The sequence below is a fragment of the Neomonachus schauinslandi genome, chromosome 6, assembly GCF_002201575.2.
Source record: "Neomonachus schauinslandi chromosome 6, ASM220157v2, whole genome shotgun sequence".
In the NCBI taxonomy this organism is placed as follows: domain Eukaryota; kingdom Metazoa; phylum Chordata; class Mammalia; order Carnivora; family Phocidae; genus Neomonachus; species Neomonachus schauinslandi.
In genome coordinates, this window is record NC_058408.1 from 129,789,658 (window position 1) to 129,816,174 (window position 26,517).

General features: G+C 38.7%; 1 protein-coding gene and 1 pseudogene across 1 annotated transcript in view; both read right to left on the bottom strand.

Moving 5' to 3' along the window:
• The window catches only part of CFAP43 (cilia and flagella associated protein 43), a 113,828-nt gene extending 99,954 nt beyond the window's left edge, over nucleotides 1-13,874 (bottom strand). The window contains 4 exon segments of the mRNA XM_021699696.1: nucleotides 4,026-4,193; nucleotides 6,951-7,047; nucleotides 12,220-12,473; nucleotides 13,810-13,874. Coding sequence (XP_021555371.1) covers nucleotides 4,026-4,193; nucleotides 6,951-7,047; nucleotides 12,220-12,473; nucleotides 13,810-13,874 — 584 coding nt within the window.
• On the bottom strand, nucleotides 9,575-10,325 carry LOC110589208 (annotated as a pseudogene).
• Nucleotides 13,875-26,517: the final 12,643 nt, after the last annotated feature.

The window sequence follows — 26,517 nt, forward strand, 5'->3', positions numbered from 1 at the left end:
AAAAAAAAAAAAAAAAGAAAGGTCTCAAATACACAACCTAACCCTACACCTAAAGGAGCTGGAGAGAGAACAGCAAATAAAGCCTAAACCCAGCAGGAGAAGAGAAATAATAAAGATCAGAGCAGAAATCAATGAAATAGAAACCAAAAGAACAGTAGAACAGATCAATGAAACTAGGAGCTGGTTCTTTGAAAGAATTAATAAGATTGATAAACCCCTGGCCAGACTTATCAAAAAGAAAGGAGAAATGACCCAAATAAATAAAATCACGAATGAAAGAGGAGAGATCACAACCAACACCAAAGAAATACAAACAATTATAAGAACATATTACAAGCAACTATATGCCAGCAAATGAGATAATCTGGAAGAAATGGATGTATTCCTAGAGATGTATCAACTACCAAAACTGAACCAGGAAGAAACAGAAAACCTGAACAGACCTATAACCACTAAGGAAATTGAAGCAGTCATCAAAAATCTCCCAAAAAACAAGAGCCCAGGCCCAGATGGCTTCTCAGGGGAATTCTACCAAACATTTAAAGAAGAATTAATACCTATTCTTCTGAAGCTGTTTCAAGGAATAGAAATGGAAGGAAAACTTCCAAACTCGTTTTATGAGGCCACCATTACCTTGATCCCAAAACCAGACAAAGACCCCATCAAAAAGGAGAATTACAGAACAATATCCCTGATGAACATGGATGCAAAAATTCTCACCAAAATACTAGCCAATAGGATCCAACAGTACATTAAAAGGATTATTCACCACAACCAAGTGGGATTTATCCCCAGGCCTCAAGGTTGGTTCAACATCTGCAAATCAATCAATGTGATACAATACATTAATAAAAGAAATAACAAGAACCATATGATCCTCTCAATAGATGCAGAAAAAGCATTTGACAAACTACAGCATCCTTTCTTGATCAAAACTCTTCACAGCGTAGGGATAGAGGGTACATACCTCAATATCATAAAAGCCATCTATGAAAAACCCACAGCGAATATCATTCTCAATGGGGAAAAACTGAGAGCTTTCCCCCTAAGGTCAGGAACATGCCAGGGATGGCCACTCACCACTGCTATTCAACATAATACTAGAGGTCCTAGCCACAGCAATCAGACAACAAAAAGAAATAAAAGGCATCTGAATTGGCAAAGAAGTCAAACTCTCACTCTTTGCAGATGATATGATACTTTATGTGGAAAACCCAAAAGACTCCACCCCAAAACTGCTAGAACTCATACAGGAATTCAGTAAAGTGGCAGGATATAAAATCAATGCACAGAAATCAGTTGCGTTTCTATACACCAGCAACAAGACAGAAGAAAGAAAAATTAAGGAGTCGATCCCATTTACAACTGCACCCAAAACCATAAGATACCTAGGAATAAATCTAACCAAAGACGCAAAGGATCTGTACTCAGAAAACTATAAAATACTCATGAGAGAAATTGAGGAAGACACAAAGAAATGGAAAAACGTTCCATGCTAATGGATTGGAAGAACAAATATTGTGAAGATGTCAATGCTACCTAGAGCAATCTACACATTCAATGCAATCCCTATCAAAATACTATCCACTTTTTTCAAAGAAATGGAACAGATAATCCTAAAATTTGTATGGAACCAGAAAAGACCCCAAATAGCCAGAGGAATGTTGAAAAAGAAGAGCAAAGCTGGTGGCATCACAATTCCGGACTTGAAGCTCTATTACAAAGCTGTCATCATCAAGACAGTATGGTACTGGCACAAAAACAGACACATAGATCAATGGAACAGAATAGAGAGCTCAGAAATGGACCCTCAACTCTATGGTCAACTAATCTTCAACAAAGCAGGAAAGAATGTCCAGTGGAAAAAAGACGGTCTCTTCAACAAATGATGTTGGGAAAATTGGACAGCCACATGCAGAAGAATGAAACTGGACCATTTCCTTACACCACACACAAAATAGACTCAAAATGGTTGAAAGACCCAAATGTGAGATAGGAGTCCATCAAAATCCTAGAGGAGAACACAGGCAGCAACCTCTTCAACCTCAGCCACAGCAACTTCCTCCTAGAAACATCGCTAAAGGCAAGGGAAGCAAGGACAAAAAGGAACTATTGGGACTTCATCAAGATAAAAAGGTTGTGCACAGCAAAGGAAACAGTCAACAAAACCAAAAGACAACCGACAGAATAGGAGAAGATATTTGCAAATGACATACCAGACAAAGGGCTAGTATCCAAAATCTATAAAGAACTTATCAAACTTAACACCAAAAGAACAAATAATCCAATCAAGAAATGGGCAGAAGACATGAACAGACATTTTTCCAAAGACATCCAAATGGCCAACAGACACATGAAAAAGTGCTCAACATTGCTCAGCATCAGGGAAATCCAAACCAAAACCTCAATGAGATACCACCTCACACCAGTCAGAATGGCTAAAATTAACAAGTCAGGAAAAGACAGATGTTGGCGAGGATGCGGAGAAAGGGGAACCCTCCTACACTGTTGGTGGGAATGCAAGCTGGTGCAGCCACTCAGGAAAACAATTTGGAGGTGCCTAAAAAGGTTAAAAATAGAGCTACCATATGACCCAGCAATTGCACTACTGGGTATTTACCCCAAAGATACAAATGTAGTGATCTGAAAGGGTACGTGCACCCCAATGTTCACAGCAGCAATGTCCACAATAGCCAAACTATGGAAAGAGCCAGGATGTCCATTGACAGATGAATGGATAAAGAAGAAGTGGTATATATATATACAATGGAATATTATGCAGCCATCAAAAACCCCGAAATCTTACCATTTGCAGCAACATGGATGGAACTGGAGGGTATTATGCTAAGCGAAATAAGTCAATCAGAGAAAGACATGTATCATATGATTTCACTGATATGAGGAATTCTTAATCTCAGGAAACAAACTGAGGGTTGCTGGAGTGGTGGGGGGTGGGAGGGATGGGGTGGCTGGGTGATAGACAATGGGGAGGGTATGTGCTATGGTGAATGCTGTGAATTGTGTAAGACTGTTGAATCACAGACCTGTACCTCTGAAACAAATAATACATTATATGTTAAAAAAAAAAAAGAAGAAGAAGAAGAAGAAGATAGTAGGAAGGGAAAAATGAAGGCGGGGAAATCGGAGGGGGAGATGAACCATGAGAGATTATGGACTCTGAGAAACAGACTGAGGGTTCTGAAGGGGGAGGAGGATGGGGGGAGGGGTTAGCTTGGTGATGGGTGTTAAAGAGGGCACATATTGAATGGAGCACTGGGTGTTATATGCAAACAATGAATCATGGAACACTACATCAAAAATTAATGATGTAATGTATGGTGATTAATATAACGTAATAAAATAAAATTTTAAAAAGGCAACTTTTCAAAAATTGTAATTTCAAGGATGTACATGTCCAATATCAACTTAGTCTTTAGCTTTGTGGAATACATTAAGAATAGTCAGTTTAGAGGCACCTTGAGTCTTTGAACTCTCCTTAACAAACACACCATTATCATCAATCATCAGGACACTGGTCATAAAATTTCTTTCTGACCCAGTTCTATTTAAATACGTAACTCCCATGACTCCACTATATGCAACTACCCTTCTGTTTATAGATTATGTGGCTGAAGGAATAATCTATATGCTTTCCATATCTCTTATTTTTGAGATTCCAACTGGGCATCAAAGTAATAGGGTCAAAATTCATAACTATCCTTTTTATAAATAAGCATGTTTTGAAATACTAAGAGCAAATCAAATTCTGATAAATTAAAACATGTTGGGAAAAGCTTGAGGATGACTTGATATTCAAAAGAACATCATGGAGAAATCAAGTCGTAAAGAATCCTTTCAAAATGCAAGCAACCACTCCAAGGTAATTATATATGTAGAAAGATATTATAACTTAAGATGTTTAATATGTACATATAAAGCCAGTTAATTCATCAAATTGATGCAATCACATTACATGAAAGCAAACTAAGATCACCATTTTGCTGTGTAGTAACTAAGTCTCTTACTTTGCTTTGAGATGATGCTCCTGGTTACTTCTTTCAATAGTCCACACGGTCACTGCACTTGGACTTGATAAGCACAGCTGGCGCCAGTTCATAGGGTTAAAAGTCATCTGGCTTACATCCGTACCAGGTTGTGTCTTCTTGCACAAAATGACACCTGATTCCCAGTTCCTTAGAGGGAAATTGTGTTTTGTAAAAAAATGATTCATTTGAATTCCACATCTTGAGAATATTTATCTAATTATTTGAAAACAATTTACATAAATTAAGCCTTAATTCACAATACAATTTATTTAGTCCATGATGTTAAATATAAAATTTATTAATAACTATGCTTATCATTATACTGTACCCTTCTAAGAAAGCAAAATAACTATGTGCTTTTAAAATATTACTCTCTTTCAACTAACTTTGACAAAGCAGGAAAGAATATCCAATGGAAAAAAAAACCGTCTCTTCAACAAATGGTGTTGGGAAAATTGGACAGCCACATGCAGAAGAATGAAACTGGACCATTTCCTTACACCATACACAAAAACACACTCAAAATGGTTGAAAGACCTCAATGTGAGACGGGAATCCAACAAAATCCCAGAGGAGAACACAGGCAGCAATCTCTTTGACCTCAGCCGCAGCAACTTCTTGCTAGATACACCTCCAAAGGCAAGGGGAACAAAGGCAACAATGAACTATTGGGACTTCATCAAGATAAAAAGTTTTTGCACAGCAAAGGAAACAGTCAACAAAACCAAAAGACAACTGACAGAATGGGAGAAGATACTTGCAAATGTCTTATCAGATAAAGGACTAGTATCCAGAATCTATAAAGAACTCATCAAACTCAACACCCAATCAAGAAATGGGCAGAAGACATGAACAGACATATCTTCAAAGAAAACATACAAATGGTCAACAAACACATGAAAAAATGCTCAACATCATTCAGCATCAGGGAAATACAAATCAAAACCTCAAGGAGATACCACCTCATACCAGTCAGAATGACTAAAATTAACAACTCAGGAAACAACAGGAGTTGGTGAGGATGTGGAGAAAGGGGAACCCTCTTACACTGTTGGTGGGAATGCAAACTGGCGCAGATACTGTGGAAAACAATATGGAGCTTCCTTAGGAAGTTAAAAACAGAACTACCCTACAACCCAGCAATTGCACTACTAGGTATTTGCCTCTCATGGCTAATCTCTGGTTGCCATCATTATGCTCTCTTAATTAAATCTTCAAATCTGCCCCATATTTTCTCTGACCTCATGGCATTTGCCCATGTCTTTCCTCTGCTTAGAATCCTCTTCCTTATATTCTTCACAGGTTGGTTCCTACTCATCCTTTAAGTACTGTTATAGGTTGAATTGTGTCCCCCCAGATTTATACGTTGATGTCCTAACCCTCAGTACCTCAGAATGTCACTGTATTTGGAAATAGGGTCTTTACTAAGTTAAATGAGGTCATTTAGTGTGGTCCTACTCCAGTAGGATGAGCATCCTTATAAAAAGGAAAGGGGAAATTTAGAGACTGATCCATATACAAGGAGAACATCATGTGAACATGAATCCAGTTATTCACAAGCCAAGGAGAAAGACCTAGAACAGATTCTCCTCATAGCCCTTGAAAGAAACCAACTCTGCTTACACCTGGATCTTAGACTTCTAGCCTCCAGAACTGTGAGACAATAAATTTCTGTTGTTTCAGCCATTCAGTTTGCGGTACTTTGTTAATGGCAGCCCCAGCAAACTAATCTATCCATCAGTAGGTGAGTGGATAAACAAACCGTGGCATATTCATTCCATGGAATAGAAAGGAATGAACTATTGATACATACAGCAGCATAAGAGAATTTCAAAATAACTATGCTGCATGAAAAAAGTAATTATGCAGCATAAAAGACAGACAAAAAAAAAAAAAAAAGAGTCCATAATGGATGACTCTCTGCATATAAAATTCTAGAAAATGTAAACAAATCCAGAGTGATAGAAAACACAACAATGACTGCCTGGGGGCAGGGGCTGAGGGATGGGGCAAGGGTGGTGTAAGGGTGTGTGTGGAAGAGCCAATAAGGAAGGATCAGAAAGGGGCACAAGGAAACTTTGGAGTGACAGATATATTTATTATCTTGATTATGGTGATGGTTTCATGGATGTGTACATAAGTCAAAACTTATCAAATTATATTCTTTATATATGGGCAGTTTTTTTTGTCAATTATACCTCAATAAAGCTGTTTTTTAAATAAAGAAACTACATAAACTAAATGTGGTTCTCTGAACCTAGATTATTATATTTTTGGATAAGAAATGCTGGTGTGTAGGCTGTATCTTCAATCATTCCTGAAACAGTTTGTACTTCCCCTTAAAAGAAAAACTCCCCCCATGGAGTTTATATTATAGATGGAAGAGTGAGTACAGCTTTGAGGCTGGCCCTATGAAATGACCCAGCAAAGACCACAGATGTGTCTTAACCACAGGTATTTCCTATACAGCTGGCAAATGAGGTGTAATGTTCCACTCTCTGAACATATAACTGTTCTAATGTCTCTCAAAACAATTACTTCCAACTTAGCTCTAATAGAGAGTACATCTTAATTTCATCATTAGTGGAAAACAGGCAAACCACTCAAAGCTACCATTTATTTGAAGGAAAGATGAAACTTTATACATTTATTTTCTTTACCCAACAAGGTAATATTATAACACATCAACAAAACGATGATAATTTTGCTCTCATATAGTTTTTGCCCCGCCAAATTGTATGCTTAGAAGTAGCAACTATATTCAACCTTCTGATCAGGACTTCTGTTCCTTCCATTTTTAACTTGTTCCAGTTTTTTCACATCTATGTCTTTTAATACAATCCAGAAGGACAAGTTTAAAATGTAATCCAAGGAAAGGAATTCTGCAGCATACTGTTAACTTACCAAAGGGCCAGTTCAAATTCTGGGAGAGAGGAGTAACTAGCCAGGTAGGTGCCACAGTAACTGAATGAAAGTAAAGTGTAGTCCAGAAGAACATTGCCTAAAATATAGAATCCATGACAAAGATTTAATTATCGTGTTCAGATTAACTAGTCTTACAGTTTATTTCCCTTACCTAATGATTTTCACATAATTCAAAAGCATTTAGCTCTTGGAATAACACATCTCCTAGCTGATTTCTAAGACTATGAACAGAAAGCTAAAAGCAAAGTTAAGATTCTTTTTTAAAAGACATTAGAGTTGGGGGGCACCTGGGTGGCTCAGACGGTTAAGCGTCTGCCTTCGGCTCAGGTCATGATCCCAGGGTCCTGGGGTCAAGCCCCGCATCAGGCTCCCTGCTCCGCGGGAAGCCAGTTTCTCCCTCTCCCACTCCCCCTGCTTGTGTTCCCTCTCTCACTGTGTCTCACTCTGTCAAATAAATAAAATCTTAAAAAAAATAAAAATAAAAAAAATAAAAGACATTAGAGTTGGGGTGCCTGGCTGGCTCAGTCGGTAGAGCATGTGACTCTTGATCTCGGGGTTGTGAGTTCAAGCCCCATGTTGGGCACAGAAATTACTTTTTTAAAAAAAGAAAAAATTTAAAGATATTAAAGTGAATTAAGACCATTAGGTCACTGTCTCTAGACTTTAATCAAAACTGAGTGTACTGTATCATGTATGTCCCAGTGTGATTTGAAATGACCCAAGAAGGATTACGTATTCTATAAATATATGAAACATTGAATTAGAAAAGTTATTCAAACAACTTTAAATACTTTGGGGTGTTGTAATCATCCTAGGTTACTTCCAGATCTCTATACCTTGGGTCACAGCTGGCCCTTTGTTTAATATCTTCCAGTTCTTGGAACAATTATAAAAAGTTCTTTCTCATTTGTCCCTATAGTTGAAGACATGAAACAGAACTTTAAAAGTCTTAGTAACAACGTGTTTAAAATGTGCATCGTGAGGATGCTTCTGCCCTTCTGCATATGAAGATCTGATTTCCCCTCTATCTGCTGTTCTTCAGCGTGGTTCCATAGGTACCAGATCTTCCTTCTCCCATGTCTGTCTTTTGACATGAATTAAAAAAAAAACGCTTTACAAGAAAATATATCCTCTGTAATCTCACTACCAAATCTGGTAAATTTCTGGTATTTTCTTCTGTGCTTACTTGTAAATATACATTTTTTTCTTTAAATATAACTTTGAAAAAAATATGTTGCTCTTTATAGCTATAACAATCATAGATTAACAATTCATTTAAAAGACAGGTCATACAGTCTTACTCCTATTGTTTACATTACACTGAGCATTTTATCATTAATAATTCTTCAAAAATGTGATTTTTAATGTTTATATAATACTCCTTTGTGAGATGTTTTAATTTATTTAACCATATTCATATTACTAGAGACGTAGGAAGTTTCCAATCTTTTGCTATTATGAGAATACTTTTAACTCCTGCGCATACAAATATTTGACTATATTTCTGATTTCCTTAAAATTGAATTCTAGGTCCTCAGCTGAGTTGAACTGGGTCAAATATGGTAATATTTACTTCCCAGAAAGATTGTATCAATTATTCCTACTGTGGGGGATGGGCTAAATGGGTGATGGGCATTAAGGAGGGCACTTGTGACGAGCACTGAGTGTTATTTGTTAAGTGATGAATCACTAAACTCTCCTCCTGAAACCAAAACTACACTATATGTTAACTAACTGGAATTTAAATAAAAACTTGGAAGAAAAAAATTATTCCCACCTTCAGCAAAAAAGTATGCTACCAATTTCACTGCACTCTGCCTAGCAGTTATCAGCTTTAAAAAATTGTGATCTTGGGGCGCCTGGGTGGCTCAGTCGTTAAGCGTCTGCCTTCGGCTCAGGTCATGATTCCAGGGTCCTGGGATCGAGCCCCGCATCGGGCTCCCTGCTCTGCGGGAAGCCTGCTTCTCCCTCTCCCGCTCCCCCTGCTTGTGTTCCCTCTCTCGCTGTGTCTCTCTCTGTCAAATAAATAAATAAAATCTTTAAAAAAATAAAAAAATTAAAAATTGTGATCTTGATAAGCAGAAAAACCTCATCTTGGTTCAAACATCAAGTTTTTAAAAGGATATTGAGATAGAATGTTTTTGATGATTGTGGTCATCTGTAGTTTTGTGGTTTGGGCAGTTACTTTTTCCGTTGTTCTAATGGGAGGTTTGGTTTTTTTCTTATTGTTTCATAAACATTCTGAAAATACTTGGTCATATTTGTTCCAAATATCTTCCTCAGTTTATTTTTTGCCTATTAATTTTTCATGGTATTTTTGATGTTCTTAAGTTTTAAATTTGTATGTAATCAAATATGTCAATTTTTCTATTTTTAATTTTTTCCTTTGTGTGAAAAGTTCTTCCCCATCCTGAAATCATTTCAATATTCTACCATACTTTCTACTTTTCCAATAGGTTTGCTGTTTATAATCAACTCTTATTTTTGTCTGACATATGTTTTGATGTAGAGTATAACATGAATATCCAACTTGATACTTTTGTTCAAATTGGTTTTTTTCTTTTTGATGTCTGATCTTATCTATTTGTCACTCTTAGAAAATCTCATTTTTGACTGGACTCAGACTTAGAGGTAGAAGCTCTCAGAGAGGACACCCTCCGTCTCTTGGCAGTTGGTTCCTGGCCTTTTTCTTAGGCCTCCTTCATTCTCTTGGCCAGAAGTTTAGCATATTCTGCAGCCTCCTCCTTATTTTTCTTAGTGCGCTGTTTCTTCAAAGCAATACACCAACGTTTGTGCTGGAGGACACGTGGAGTAACAAGACGCTGAATCTTAGGCGCTTTGGTTCTAGGTTTCTTACCTTCTTTGTTTAGGGGTTTTTTCACAACATACTGGCAGACATCATCTTCTTTAGAGAGACTGAAAAGTTTGTGGATTCTGTTGGCTCTTTTGGGCCCCAGGTGATGAGGCACAGTAGTATCAGTGAGTCCAGGAATATCCTTCTCCCCTTTTTTTTTACAATGACCAAGTTGAGAACACTGAGATTGGCATCCACAGTGCAACCCCAACAGATTTGCGCTTTCTCTCTCTAGTCCTCCTTGGTCTATAGCAGGAATGCCCCTTACTCAGCAGCAGGTGGACACGGCCATGGGTCAAGACACCCTGCTTCATGGGGAAGCCTTGTTTGTCATTGCCACCACTGATTCGGACCACATAACCCTTCCATTCTTCACCCAGAGCATCAGCAGCAATTTCTGTGGCCATACGCTTCTCATAAAAGGTACAAAGTTTGCATTCATTGTCCACTTCAATGAGTTTCTGGCAGCCAGTAGCTGGGAAAGAGATGTTCAGCTTCATCCTGAAGCAGCCTACCACCTCCCAAGGCACCACGAAAAAGAGCACAAATTGGTTTTTTTTTTAAGGTTTATTTTATTTCTCTAAGTAATCTCTATACCCAACGTGGGACTTGAACTCATGACCCTGAGATTAAGAGTCGGATGTTCCATCGACTGAGCCAGCCAGGCACCCCTCAAATAATTTTCTTAACATCATTGTTTAATTGTTAAATAATCTATATTATCTATTTTGGGGAGGAGGAGAGAGTATACTTAGCTTTTACATATTCAAGCCTGTCCCCAAACTTCAACTCTTCCACTGATGTGATGAACCCTGCACCAATACCACACTCTTAATCAATACAGAATAATATTAAAAGGACCTTCTGTCTTACCATCATTCTCTTTCCAATTACTCCTATTCTCTACTTTTCGTTCTTCTAGAGGAACTTTAGTATCATTTATGTCCTCCTTGCTCTCTAAAACATGATAAACTTAGGAGTTATTTTCTGTGAAGAACTATATAATAATTAGGCTTTCCATCCAGGAATACATCTGTATATATTTAAATATTTTAAATCAATGATATTCTTGTAGTTTTCTTCACTGAGGTCACTCACATTTCTTCCTGAATCATTTTTAAGGATTTAAATCTTCTAATTGTGTGGGTATTTTGAAACCAGCATCTTACAACATTCTTTTATTAGTCCTAGTAGACTATTGCATTTCCATAATCTTCTTTTCCATAGCTATACTTTTTCTGTTTTTATTGCATTGGCTAGAAATTCCAGGTTGATACTAAATAACTGTGGTAACAATAGGTATCCTTGATGACTTAATCATCATTTTATTGTGAATGCCTTTAGAGTTTCATTATTTAATATAAATGTGGCTACTGATTTGAATTAACTTTTAATTGCTTGGACAGGGCTATAGTCAAATAAGCAAACTGGGGAAATTTTAAAGATGAAGAGAAATTACAGTCCATATAGACAGTTACCAATGTATGAACAGGTTACACCTTAAAAGTTGTTTTAATATGTTGAGAATACAAATTTCCCCACAAATAAAATGTTACAAATTATAGATAAACTCCCTGGCTTAACCCAAAGACTTACTGACCCATAAGCCTAAATAACTAAGACTAGCCTCAAGCTCTCCTGAGCTTTCTAACCATGATGTGTTAAATAAGGGAATCATTAGATGGAAACGCCAGTAGATGTGCAGCAGCCCATTGTGGGTCAGCTGTATCTATGAATAAGTCAATAATAATAAATGGTGGGTACCAGTGATTGACATATTATATATGTGTGTGTCACACTGACATATCAATTATATATGTGTCAACATGACATATATAATTGATATATCAAATATATACATATATATAATTTCATTTATTATCACTACAGCCTTAACAGTAGATCCTACCATTATCCCCACACCTAAGGAAATTGAGACTCAGAGACTTTAGAACTTGTATGCTATCAATTTACTTGGATTTTCAATAAATCTTCAGAAAAGAAAAAAAAATGTTCTGAAAAAACACTAAACTGCATTTAGTGCTGTAATAGTCTTCTAGCCCAGCGCTTCCCAAGTTTAATGTACATATGAATCACCCAGGGAATCTTGTTAAAATGCAGATTCTGATTCACTAGGTCTGGGATGGGAGCCATTTCTACATTTATAACAGGCATCCTAGGTGACGCCAATGTTGAAGGTAAACAACCACACACTTTGAGTAGCAAGGCTGTAGCCCACTTAATTAAATTCTCTGTGATCAGCCTGATTCCCTCTTTAAAAATGTGTATTATGAAAAACAAAAATAAACAAAAGCACCCTTCATTTATAAGAACTAGATTTGGTCATATAACAAAATCCTTTAGTTATGGCAGATGAAGAGTCTTGCAGGTTACCTTTCAATTTGTTCCTTCTGGTCAATCCAGGAAAGTTGTATATGTAGATGAGAGGTCTTAGCCTCCGGTCAGAAAAAGCCACAACTTCATAAGGAACATTAGTTGCCACGACACCCACAACTCCATTCATACACTGGAGTACAGTCTTCTTCTTGGTTTCAATATTAATAAATATTACAAAATTCCCACAAGGGTAGCAGATGGTGCTGTCATTGATAAACTGAACATTCTGCTTAGGGAATCCTTGGACCCATCTTTGGGAAAAAAAATATGTCACCATCAATATAAAACATTCCAAATACTTTTTTTTTTTTAAACAAAGCAAACAAAAAGCCATCAAAATATTTGAAACACATCTATTCTTTTTTCACCCTTACTGCCCAAAACAATCTCTAAGATAAAAGAATACATATGCTGGCTGTGAGACCAGTTTGAGTCCAGGCACTATAGAAATTTAGTCTTAGGTCTTAACAGCCTTCTTCAGAGAACTTTTTCAGTGAAGCAAATCCTCTGACCAAACCTGAGAAAGTCTCAGAAGGATTTCTGGGGTTTGAATACTTGGAAAAGAAAAAGTAAAAACAACAGAGAGAGAAAAGAGCCTGATCTAAGACAAAACAGGGTGTATCCTGGGCCGTTCTATTATCTTTGTTTTGATTTTAAAAATAAGCTTTAAAAAAACAACTTTGAATCGGGCAGCCTGCTTTGTGGTTGTGAGCCAAGTAGAAAAACGGTTTCTTTACCAAGATGAAGGGTGTATAGCTGTAATTTTAGATCTAAAAATACAGATAAATGCAGAAAATAAATGGAATTAAGTCAACATGAATAAAAAGGTTAGAACACAAAGGAACGTATTTTTAAGTAAGGAACGTGGGGTGGGTGTATGCTTCGGAAGGAGAGTCTGATTCTATTTTTATTTAAATACTAAATTTATGCTTAAAGATGGTGGGGAAGGATAGAGAAGGACACTAGTCTGGTCAGAGACTTCCACCGCCTGGAGAGTAGAGCCGGGGCCGGCGGAAGATGCTGTATGAAACTCTAAAATGTGGAAGCAAAGAAATACCCCTTTTATCTGTGCAGCTCTTTATACTTTGCAAAGACCACTAAAAGTGCAAATAAATCCAAAGTTAGTGGATAGTAGTTAGAAGGAAGGGCCTGACTGCCCTAACTTAGGGGGGAAAATCACCAAAGATGACAAGGACAGGAAGGCAGGATGGGTGGGGGGGGGGGGGGAGGGGCGGGGGAGGTTATGTACGAAAGGTCAGGGGGAAATGGGAGTACTGAGCCAGAAAGACGAGGCAGAAATGAGGAGAGGAGGAGAGCAACTGTGGATGAGTGAGAGGGGTAGGGTCACAGAAAAGTGGGGGGAGGGGTGCAAACAGCTGGAGATGTGGTCACTAAATAGGGGGACGGGGGATGGAGACAAGAGGTCACACAGGGAGTCTGCAGGAAAGCTTTGGGGGATAAAGAAGAGGTCCAGGTTTCCGGGAGAGCCGGTCTAAAGAATAGGAGGAAGAAGAGGGTAGGGAGGGGATTAGATCAGAGGAAGTTTCCCGCAGACCCACGTCAATCGCCGGGCGGTGGACGCCGCACCTCACGGACAGGGACGCGCCGGCGGTGGCGTAGACGTTCTCCTCTCGCTCCCGGCCTTGCGCCATGAGCCGTGTTTCTCTCAGCCGGGTCCCGGGTAGGAAATGCCCGAGGCCGCCTGGGGTCTGCAGCCGTTACTCCAAGATCCAGCGGCGCCAACCGCAAAGCGTCCGCCGTTACCACCGTATCCAGGAGACTGTAACCCCTGCTCCCATTGGCTCTGTCCTGTAGACCTGTTCCGTCTCGAGCCTAGCGGATTGGTGGAAGCGCCGCCGCGCCTCAGCCAATGAGAGAGCGGTGGGCGAAGCGAGGGGCGGGCCCCTCGGAGTGGGTGCTGGAAGGCCTACCCTGCGGCAAATAATTACAATATTAATACTATCAGTAGCTGAGGTTAATATTGTGTGCTGACCACTCCAGACGTTGTTGCAAGCGCCACGCAAGCATTATTTCATTTAAGCTTCAAATCACTCATCAGCCCCATTTTACAGATAAGCAGAGTGAAGTGGAGAGAAGCAACTTGCCTCAGGCTGCAAAGTCGAGTGGGACTTAAAGCCAGGCGTCATCCAAATCTAGAGCTCCAAGCTTTTAATTACTATATTACTCTCAAATGGCCCACGGCTCCTTCAAGGAGGCAGACAGCTTCAGGAAGTAACCCGACCGAAAGGCCAACATCTTGTCCTTCTTGCTTCCTTTTCCCTCTTATATCCTCTTTTCCCTCTCTCCCTTTCCTTCTCCTCTCCTCCCTTCCGTTCCTCTTCTCTTCCCTGCCCTCCCCTTCTCTTCTTTAGGTCTCTCTTCCCTGTCTTGCCACCTTTTCTCCTTCTTTTCGTTCACAAACTTAACTGGGTATCTCCCAAGCATTGAGCTAGTCACTTGAAACAAAATAATGAGCCAAACAGATAAAATCTCTTTCTTCTTGGAACTTAGAGACTGGTGGAGTCCAGAAAGGGGAGGATTGACGTCCATTTCACTACACAAATACAGAATTATAGATTGAACTAAAAAGAAGAGGAGCATGATACTATGAATAAACATTTATGTTAAGGTCCTTGATGTGGGAAACAAAGGCAACGGAAAAATTAAATTTCCTTACTACTTACAGCTCATTGACAAGTCCTTGAACCAGGCAGAGTGACATTCTTCTAGGAACTCAGCTGCCTCAATGTTAATACTTTGCTAAGGCAATCTTAGCCTGACCCCCTGATCCTGTACGTCTGCTTTAACATATAAAATTCTTTTGGAAACTTCCTTTATCTTTACCCCCAAAGATATGTGTTGGCAATCCCCCAAGCATATGACCCACTGATATAAACCTGAAGGGTACCATAACTAAGGTCTTATTGGACAATAATAAATGACCTTTTCCTAATAATAGCTAGCCCCCCTCAAGGTCCTGGAAACCTTGCTTCCAAATTCCTTAGAGACTTTTGCTATCCCTAACCCCCTCCCAACTTGAAAGTATATAATCAGCCACTCCTCATGACCCCGGTGCAGCTCTTTCTGCCCACAGGTCCGTCCCTGTGCTTTAATAAAACCACCTTTTACACCAAAGAAGTCTCAAGAATTCTTTTTTTTTATACTTTTTTTAAAAAATATTTTATTTATTTGACAGAGAGACACAGCAAAAGAGGGAATACAAGCAGGGGGAGTGGGAGAGGGAAAAGCAGACTCCCTGCGGAGCAGGGGGCCCAATGTGGGGCTCGATCCCAGGACTCCAGGATAATGACCTGATCCGAAGGCAGACGCTTAACGACTGAGCCACTCAGGCGCCCTGAAGTCTCGAGAATTCTTTCTTGGCCATCAGCTCCAAACCCCAACATCTTTCCTATATCAGTCCTCACCTAGTTGGAAGGGCAGTCAGATGATTTCTGTGTGCATGTGCCATTTTCACTGAGAGCAGAAGGATGAAGAGTGATTGCTGGGGCTGGCAGGGGTCAGGGAAGTAGGATGGGCAGAGGAAAGTTTTTGTAAAGGTGTTAAGACTGGACAACAGATTGGATGAACTGGGAAGGGTAGCGTGATTGGAGCAGAGGGAGATGAGAAGAAAATACTGAAGACCAGGCTAGAGAAAGAGCCACAGGTCAGGTAAAGGCCAAGTTGAGAATTCTGGTTTTTCTCCCAAGAGCCATGCAAACACATTAAATAACTAAGTAGGAAAATGACATGATCAAATTTATGACTATAAAAGATTCTGGCTGCAGGAAGATTACCAACTGGCCAGGAGAGTAGGGAAAATAAAAATAGGAAGTTCTGTTAGGAGCCCATTTCATGGTCCTAACAAGGGGAGCATGGCAGGGTGTTCAAGCGCACCACTATTGGCATTTGAATCTGGATTGGAGGATTCGTGGGGAGCCCCATGCAGGATATTTAGCAGCATCCCTGGCAGTAGCACCTCCACAGTTGGAACAATCAAAAATGTCCATAGAGGGCGCCTGGGTGGCTCAGTTGGTTAAGCGACTGCCTTTGGCTCAGGTCATGATCCTGGAGTCCTGGGATTGAGTCCCGCATCGGGCTCCCTGCTCGCAGGGAGTCTGCTTCTCCCTCTGACCCTCCTCCCTCTCATGCTCTCTCTCTCTCATTATCTCTCTCGCAAATAAATAAAATCTTAAAAAAAAAAAATGTCCATGGACATTGCCAAACATCCATTGGGGTCAAAATCACCCTTAGTTGAAAACAACTGATCAGTTAATGTATTAAAAATTATGTCAGAAGGTGAAAATCTATAGGATTTGGTGGTGGACTGATAAAGAGGGATAAACAAAAAGGAAAAATCAAGGATGGTTTTGGATTTCTGATTATCACGGTCAGAGATAGTGGTGCCCTTCACTGAAACAGGGTGAAGAAGGAGAGGAGACATGTGTTTCTCTCTAAAGAATTTTTTTTTTTTCTGAAATATAAGTGCCCAACACATGCAGTGCTTAGTGTTAAAGAACTGCACAGAATTGTCTGAGAAAATCCCACATTTCTGAGTCACAGAGAAGTGGCATGAAGAAAAGTCAAGCTTTCCCCTCTAGTACTTCCTAAACCCTGGGCAGTTTCCTATTGCCATTCCCTCACTAGTTGGTTCATTTGTGTTTTGACCAAGCCCTCCCTCCAAACATACCTTTAACCACAACCTGAGCATCTTAAAGCCAACAGCAGAGAAGAATGTGATGAGGTAAATCCTGCCACTGCTCCCAGGGTAGGTGGTAGAAAGAGAATATAAGGTAGGCAGGAAATGTGTACTCTGGAAAAGAGATACTGACCAGGCTGACATCAGGCATGATCCTGGAAATCTGAACTTGCCCAGTGCTAGAGCAAAAGAAGAACTGAATGGAATCAAATTGGAAAAAGCCATCTTATGGCTATGTTACTTCATGAAACCTGACTGGGGTTTAGATGAAAAGGTCTCCAGCGGGGTTTCTGGGATATCTGTTGTTGATATTCAGGAGGAGATGCCCTGATCTCTGTACCATGTGAGTTACAGGAAGATGAGTGGCCTTTCTTAGTCTGGAGGGGGAAATATTGATCATATCAGAGGATGGACTGGTAGGGATAATTCAGGAAAATCTGTTCCAGTGCTCACTCTGAAAGATTTACAGATAGTAGAAACAAAAGCTTCCTCTAGAGACAAGTTCTTTCTCTAATCAGTGACCTGTAGGAGCAGCCCTAAGCATCCTAAGGTGATAACCAGTATGCTCTACCATTTTTTGGGAAGCACCCAACCCCCCTAAACACAATCTACCCCTCTCAACTCCCTTTCTCCTTGCAAATCTGCCCCCTACCACCGTTAGACCAGTCCTGGACAGCATAAGCCTAATTCTCAGCATTAGGTTTTAATCTTTGTAGGAGAACTCAGCTCAATGCCCCCCAAAAACAGTAGTCAATTCAAGTTCATTGAACCCTAAAGCCAAAACCTGTCCACAACCAGCCACAGAACAAAAATATGCTTATGTCCCACTAAGAGATTATTTCACTCCTGGCTTCTCTTAGGTCCCAATCAAACTCCATGATATCTGAAAGATGAATTTTCAATAAGTTTTTCACCCATTAACTAGGTTTTCTAGGACCATTTAAACGTGGAAAAAGATTACACAGCATACTGGAAAGCATTTCAGTAAGTAGATGAATAAATGACCTCTACTGTATTAGCTAATTATTTGCTTTTTGTGAAAGGTAGCAATGTTTATTAAAAAAGTTGAAAAACCAAGAAGTGAGCATTGTTTCCCTGGGTAAAAAGAAATGTAAATAATGAGTGTTTTTAAGGTAAAGGAATAACCATTTGCAATAGGCGGTACCTTCTTATTCTTTTGTAGTTGGCCTATTTTATAATAGTGGATGATAATAAACCACAATTTATTGAGCTCCTATTATGTGTTGAGAACTTAATAAAATCTGGATCCTCCCAATAACCATGGTGCAGAGGAAACTGGGGCTCAGGGAGTTGAAGTATGTAACTCAAGTTGGCATATTTAGTTCTGCATAGATTTCCTCTCTGCTCAGCTATAATAATAACAGCTAACTCTTAGGCTGCTACTCTGTGTCTGCTACCATTTATGAAACATGTATTATTTTATCCCTACTGCATAGACAAGGAAATTGACTCTCAGAAAAGTTAAGAATTTTGTACAGGCTATCACAATCTCAAATGGATTTGAACCCAGGTATTTTTAATTGTCTTAAAGAGCCCTTCTTTCCAGAGATGTGCAGACTTGAAATTTTAAATCAAACTGGGCATTTAATTTGAATTGAGCACTTTTCCTAGAAGAAGAGGAAAAATAGGGAATCCTTCATAATTCCCAGAAGTTTTAGAATAAAGAATATGGGATGAGGTTACATTTTTATGGAAATTCTGGGACAATTAGTAAAAATGGCTGAATGCTATTATTATGTGCATTTAACCTAACGTTTTTGGGCTTTACTTTCACATTTCAAATATTTTTACAGTGTATGTAGAACATACCTTTATGATGACATTTCTTGTCCCAAGTTGCTTCCTTGATCTTGATACTGAAATAACTACACTTGGTTAGAACATGGAAAGGATTTGTAACCAACATCCTAGTACACAATACACTGGATATACGGTGTTAGACAATGCTTTAAAGAAGATGACTGAGAAATTATTTAGTTTAAAGGGGAGAGGGGAGATTATCACATCAGACCCACCCTGAATTCCAAGGCAAGAATATAAATAGACACCTGTAAGCCATTTATCCAAATATTTTAAATGATTTATGAACCTTTAAAAGTCAAAACACAAATTACAAAAATGAAAATTAAAAATTCAAATCAGAATTTAAAAATAAAGCCAAAATTGTTATTTCACTTTTTGTTTTAATTAAATCTTTTAAAATATTTTATATCAAAAATTGTCATTCTAATGTTCAATATCCATCTAGTCAAAGTAAAGAATTGGTGTCAGGCTCCAACATGTTTCATCTAGACCCACGTACATAAATAAATGTAGGCATAATAAGATTTATATTGTATTGTAACACATTCCTCAGTCTCATGTGTTACTATTGCCAATGCCACATTAATTCATGAGAGCCCCGGAACCACAAATTGGAACCCAAAGAGAAGTAAGAAAATAGTTACTTGGGACGCCTGGGTGGTTCATTGGATTAAGTGTCTGCCTTCGGCTCAGGTCGTGATCCCAGGGTCCTGCAATTGAGCCCCGTGTCGGGCTCCCTGCTCAGCAGTGAGCCTGCTTCTTCCTCTGCCTGCCGCTCCCCTGCTTGTGCTCTCTGTCTTATTCTCTCTCTCTCACTGACAAATAAATAAATAAATAAATCTTAAAAAAAAAAAGAAAATAGTTACTTGATTCTACTGGGAAAGGGTACTTAGTTATGAGAGCAGTGATGTATTCATACTCTCAGAAAGGAAGAACTAGACAAATTTATTCATCTGTCTTTTCTCTTATCCAAGCATTTCTGCCACTCAGATCTCCCCTACAGTCCCTAAATAGTTTCCGCCTCTGGTGTTAGCAGAAGTAACACAAACCTCACAGTGGTCAAACACAGTAAGTAGTCTGGTTTCCAGGACCTGGGACAACAGTGGAGAAATCCAGGGTAGGAAGAGGGTTCATCACCAAGGTGGATCTTTAGGGTCGCCAAGGCTCTGGGGGAATGTTGAGCACTGTATCCTGCACCACAGAGGCATGGGCCCTCTGAAGCATGGGGTCCCTGGCAGGGGCACTCCTTGCGGTGTGTGTGATGGTACTATGTTACATATGTTTGACAAACTATGTAATGAAAGATAAAATAACGTGGGAGAAAAACTTTGTAGGAGATGATGAAAAAGGAAAACAGTGAAATTTGTAAGGAATATGATAAAAAACATTACAGTGTAACAAAAAGTCGGGAAGTTACCCCTGCTGAAGGTACCTGGTTGTGGAGAGCATTGAGATGGGTGGGGCAAGGCTTCTGAGGTCCCTGGGGTCTTAGATTCCCCTAGCAATTTTGCAGAACACAGGTTATCTCTGGATTCTAGCATGGACTTCATTTAAAGAAAGAAATGGCCCTTCATTTAAAGGGCCATTACTAAATAGACAAAAACGGATCAATTTGCATTGTGCCATAAATATCACTTAAAATAGCACTTTAGGAGAGCATTAAGTACCAAGTTTTTGAACACCATGGTTCAGCATCATTACATATTCAAAATTTGAGTTTGGATGTCCTTTTATAAAGCTTCAAAGTTCTGGGGCGCCTGGGTGACTCAGTTGGTTAAGCGTCTGCCTTTGGCTCAGGTCGTGTTCCCGGGGTCCTGGGATCGAGTCCCACATCGGGCTCCCTGCTCGGTGGGAAGCCTGCTTCTCCCTCTTCCACTCCCCCTGCCTGTGTTCCTGCTCTCGCTCTCTCTCTCTGTCAAATAAATAAATAAAATCTAAAAAAAAAAAAAAAAAGCTTCAAGTTTCATCCACATTAAATTCTCCACTGAACTGTCCTACAGAAGTAAAAGCTTATAAGCACTGAAATGCACCAAAACATTCCATTTTGTATCCTTTCATCTAACTTCCCTTCCATTTTCTTTGCCCAAAGGTCTTTCATACTCATGCTCCCTTAAACTAGAAGCAAGGAAACAGTGTTTTCCTAAAAATATACATTCAGCAGCCATATGTTTTTACTGGTAGAAACCTGGCATGACAAGTCTAAGATTGGATGCTTCATTGTATTCTATAACAAATCTTGAGTCCACAATAAGAAAGTGAGGATGAAGTGGTGAAAATACACATTTGAGTTCCGATTATACTCTCAGAGGCCATGTGATTTAGAGAAAAGAGCCCCCGGCCTAAATGTTCATGTTCTTATTCTTACTTCTTACTGGGTATGTGATAACTGGAAAAGCTGAAACTTTCTGAAATTTAACTTGATCAGCTACAAAGTGAATCTGATATTTTCCCTGCTTACCTTCACAGGATTATTTATGAAGATTAAATGAAATAATGACTTTATATAAAATGTACAATATAGGCATATGGTTCTGTTACATGGTTGCAAGTCATTTCCCTCAGCTATTGAGCCTGGGAAGGAAGATGATTTATATGCACACTGAAAGCCTGCAATGCATAGTGGGCTAATACTAAGAAGGAAGATTATCAAGTTCCCTTAAATTGTTCATTAGCATTGGTAGCACATGTTTGTGTTCTAGCAATTTGTATGATCTGTTTACTAAGTTGTGACCAATAATTTTTTTAAATGAAAGAACATGGAACATAAAATTTCACAAAGCGTCCCACATGGTAGGGTAAATAATGTTTCGGGTGTGTGTGTGTGTATTTTTATATTTGATCACTTTAAAAATGCATTTTTTCCTTAAAAAAGTCAGTAAGTACTTTAGAGGTAACTGTGAGCAAGACATACTAGATTTCATCAAATCTCAGATAAAATAATAAGGGGGAAATCTACCAAAAAATTACAAAACAATCCTTTCTCATCACTCAGAATTTTTATTTTATTCTTATTGAAAGTGTTCTTTAAAACTTAGATAGATTTTTATCATAAAAGAACTGAAACTTATTGGGCCCCCTGAGTGGCTCAGTCAGTTAAACGTCCAACTCTTGATTTTGGCTCAGGTCGTGATCTCAGGGTTGTGAGATCAAGCCCCACATTGGGCTCCATGCTTAGCGGGGAGTCTGCTTCTCTCTTTTTCCCCCTATGCCCCTCCCCCAACTCGTGCTCTCGCTCTCCCTCTAAATAAATCTTTAAAAAAATAAATAAAAGAACTGAAACTTATTTAGAAATAGATTATTATCTTATATTACTCTTGTGGAAGTGTAAAAAAGAAAATATAAGTGACATGAGTTAGGGTTTTCCTACAACTTGTTCACTTTTACAATCCAGCTCTTTTGAATAATTTCTCAAGTCAGAGTCATAGGTGTTCCTTTACCCCTACCTTACTTGCCACACCCCACCCCCTGCATTGTCCTCTGTGCCAACAAGAGCATTTCATTTAATAATGGAACAAAGGCACTCTCTTATTTTCTCTGGGATTCTCTTTCAAGCCATCGACATCCATCCTGCAAGCTCAAGCACAAACAATAACATCCATGTCAGGACTACACCCAGCCTATAGTGATTTTAAGATATAGCCCAATTTTCAGAAGTGTTCAAAAGTGGAGCAATGTACAGCTTAGATTTGATGGAATATGGTAGTAGTTAAGAGATCAGACTCTGATGTCAGTTCAGAATTGAAAAACCAGCTCCACCATTCAGAAGTATGTTGCTATTGGAAAGTCACTTAATTTCTTTTTTTTTTTTAAAGATTTTATTTATTTATTTGACAGAGAGAGACACAGCGAGAGAGGGAACACAAGCAGGGGGAGTGGGAGAGGGAGAAGCAGACTTCCCGCAGAGCAGGGAGCCCGATGCGGGGCTCGATCCCAGGACCCTGGGACCATGACCTGACCTGAGCCGAAGGCAGACGCTTAACAACTGAGCCACCCAGGTGCCCCGGAAAGTCACTTAATTTCTGTCTCTGAGTTTCCTCATCCCTGAGATAGTAATATTAACAGTATTTCTTATTCAATTTAATTTTTACATAATTCTTCAGGTTGTGAGAATTAAAAATTTTTCATGTAGAACGTTTAGTAGACACCTGGCAGGCAGTGTGCATTCACTAGATGAAATTATCTCATACATGTCGTTTTACAACATTTTCATTTAACAATATACCTTGAACATGTTCCTGCATCAGTTGATATAGACCTACATCATGCTGTTGGGGAGAAAAAATTTTTCTCTACCTTTAAAATTCTTTTGGCTGGTCTAAGAATTATATTGACATGGGAAAGATTAATAGGAGAAAATCAAATTTAATTATATATGTTTGGAGAATCCACATAAACATGAAAGATTCCAAAGACAGTCAGGCAAAATGAGGCATATATGTCATCCTGAACTGAGGAGAAGGGGGCAGGGATCTGGGGCTTCAAAGGGGAGGAGAACTATTTACAGAAAGATGAAAAAGAGCAAATGCTTGGTAAACAAATATTTGCTGGGCCATATAGAAACAGTATGACATAGAGGGAATTTTAACAAACAGACTTTGCTAAGTTGCTTCCTTTCTACCACACATAGTTTATATTATATTGTCATTTATGGTGATAGCTCCCTTCCTTGAACAGGTCATTTATCCAAATTCTTTTAGGTAGTTGAGGGGGAAAGTCAAAGGTTCTTCCTGAGCCTTTTGTTTCTTAAATATAATCAGCCTAAAATCCACATGCCAAAGAAACCCATTTTGGGGTGGCAAATTTTTCTTCCCTACAATCACTTTTAATAGTAGTTAGGTTGTTTTTTGTTTGGTTGGTTTTGTTTTTTACCTGTTTTTTTCAAAATCAGTTTCTTAAATTAAAAAAAAAATTTTGAGATATAAGATATAAGAATAAGTTAGACTGTATGAAAAGTTTTTCAAATGAAAACAGTCTCAATCTCATTTCTTCTCATCTCATCCTTTCCTACCTCAATTCCATTGTCCAGAAGCCATTCCAGCATAAAAAAACAGAATATAACCAATACCCTAGAAGCACCCCACTTTGCCACGTGCCTTCTCTTTTTCTTTCTCTTCCTTGCCCCAGAGGTATTCACTCTTCTGAATTCTGGTTATTGCTCCTTGTTTTTCAATTCTACCCTATATGCATGTGCCATAACTGACATGGTTTCATTCTGCATATTCTTTTTGCTTTTTTAAGTAGGTTCCACACCCAGCGTGGAGCCCTGTGCAGAGCTTGAACTCACAACCCTGAGATCAAAACCTGAGCTGAGATCAAGAGTCGGACACTTAACTGACTGAGCCACCCAGACACCCCTCATTTTGCATGTTTTTTAAAGTTAATATAGGTAGTCATGCCATATGTATCATTTTGTGACTTGCTTTTATGACTCAATCTTATGTTTTTGAGATGCATTTATATTAATAGCTACAGCTATAGTTTATTAGTTTTCATTGCTGGATAGCTGGCCATTATATGAATAGATGAGTACACCACAAATTATTTATTCATTGTAGTCTCAGTGTACTTTTACTATCCCCTCTTCCTTTTTTCTTTTTTCTTTTCTTTTCTTTCTTTTTTTTTTTTTTGCCATTGAAGCTCCTTTCCTTATGAACCATTTATTCCTATACAGCTTCTTATTGTGAGGATTATAATGATTTTTTTTTTCACTTGGCCTCATTCTGGGTTCTACTAAATCTTTCACTCAGTCATTCAGCCTGTATTTTTCCATGGAATCTCTTTGATGAAGGCTGCTATGGACTGTCATAGAATGTTAATTTTGTAAGAAGACAGAGGCTCCTAATTTTTAAAGAAAATTTAAATATAACTAATTAAAATAATAACAAGAATGAAACCGTTCATGTGACTTTCAATATTCCTAACTCATTCTATAAAAATACCTTACTAATTTTAATTGATCATATACTAAATAGTATAAAATTATTCAAATTACAGTCCTGATGTTTATAGCAGCATTATGGACAGTAGCCAAATTATGGAAAGAGCCCAAATGTCCATCACCTGATGAATGGATAAAGAATATTACTTAGCCATCAAAAAGAATGAAAACTTGCCATTTGCAATGACATGGATAGAGCTAGAGTGTATTATACTAAGTGAAATAGAGAAAAACAAATACCGTATGATTTCACTCATATGTGGAATTTAAGAAACAAAACAGGTGAACGTAGGAGAAAGGGAAAAGAAAAGAGAGGGAAGCAAACCATAAGAGACTCTTAACTATAGTGAACAAACTGAGGGTTCACAGAGGGAGGTGGGCGGAGGATGGGCTAAATGGGTGATGGGTATTAAGAAGGGCACTTGTTGTGATGAGCACCAGGTGTTATATGTAAATGATGAATCACTTGGGGCGCCTGGGTGGCTCAGTCGGTTAAGCATCTGCCTTCGGCTCAGGTCATGATCCCAGGGTCCTGGGATCGAGCCCCACATCGGGCTCCCTGCTCAGTGGGGAGCCTGCTTCTCCCTCTCCTCCCCACTTATGCTCTCTCTCCTTATCTCTGTCTCTCTCTCTTTCAAATAAATAAATAATATCTTTTTTTAAAAAGTGATGAATCACTTAATTCTACTCCTGAAACCAATATTACACTATACGCTTACTAACTACCTAGAATTTAAATAAAAACTTGAAACCAATCAAAAGACAAACAAAGAAACCAAGTTACATTCCTAAAAAGTCCTAAAAGAATTTTGTATCAAGTGGGTGTATATAGTCAGTAAAGACAGGTGGTACTTAGAAGGTAGAAAACTGTTTCTTGGACCCCTGGGTAGCTCAGTCGGTTAAGTGTCTGTCTTTGGCTCAGGTCATGATCTTGGGGTCCTGGGGTTGAGTCCCGCATCTGGCTCCCTGCTCAGCCGGAAGTCTGCTTCTCTCTCTGCCCCTCCCCCACCTTTCATGCTCAAGATCTCTCTCTCTCTAAAAAAAGAAAGAAAAGAAAATTGTTTCTTATGACTGGGACCTCCAACTCTTGATCTTTAACCAACAGGATCAGTTCAAGTTAGCCCCCCTCAGGTTAATTATTGACAATTACAGTTGTAAAATGTGAAATACTGTGCCCTTTCACCTATGGTTAACAGCAGTGTGTATTCAGATGGTCACATTATGTACAAAAACACAAGGGCTTGGAGATGATCCTCCAGAATCCACAGCAGTACTACAGGACAGTAGTTTCCTGGAACAATATAGTTTCTTTTCAATTTTTTCCTTTGAGCAGTTAACCTTTACTTTATTGTCTAATTGGATCTTTTAAATTATTACAACGAAATGTTACACTAGTCAGACTAATTAGGGGACAGGCCATTACCAGTAAAAGTGTTCAAATAATGCCTCGACCTCAGATTTTTAGGTTGGCCAACCAGATTTAAATTTGCAGGGTTAATTTGCATGATATCATGAATGTGTTAAAAGGTCTTCTAAAAAGTTAGTGTTCTAAAAAAGAGTTAAGCAAGACCCATGTTTTAGCAAGAAATGGACCTTGATTTTTTTCATTTAGTATCTGTAATAATAAGCATTTCTTTAACATTTATTTTGTGCCAAGAACTGTTCTAAGTGCTTTCTATATATTGACTAATTTAATACTTCTTCAAATTCTATAAGGGAGGCAGGAAGTCTTTATCCACTGCATTTTACAGATGAGAGAACTAAAATATATAGGGAATTTATCCACATTCACAGTTAATAAGGGATTATTATAATTCATATGGTTTCAAAATAAACT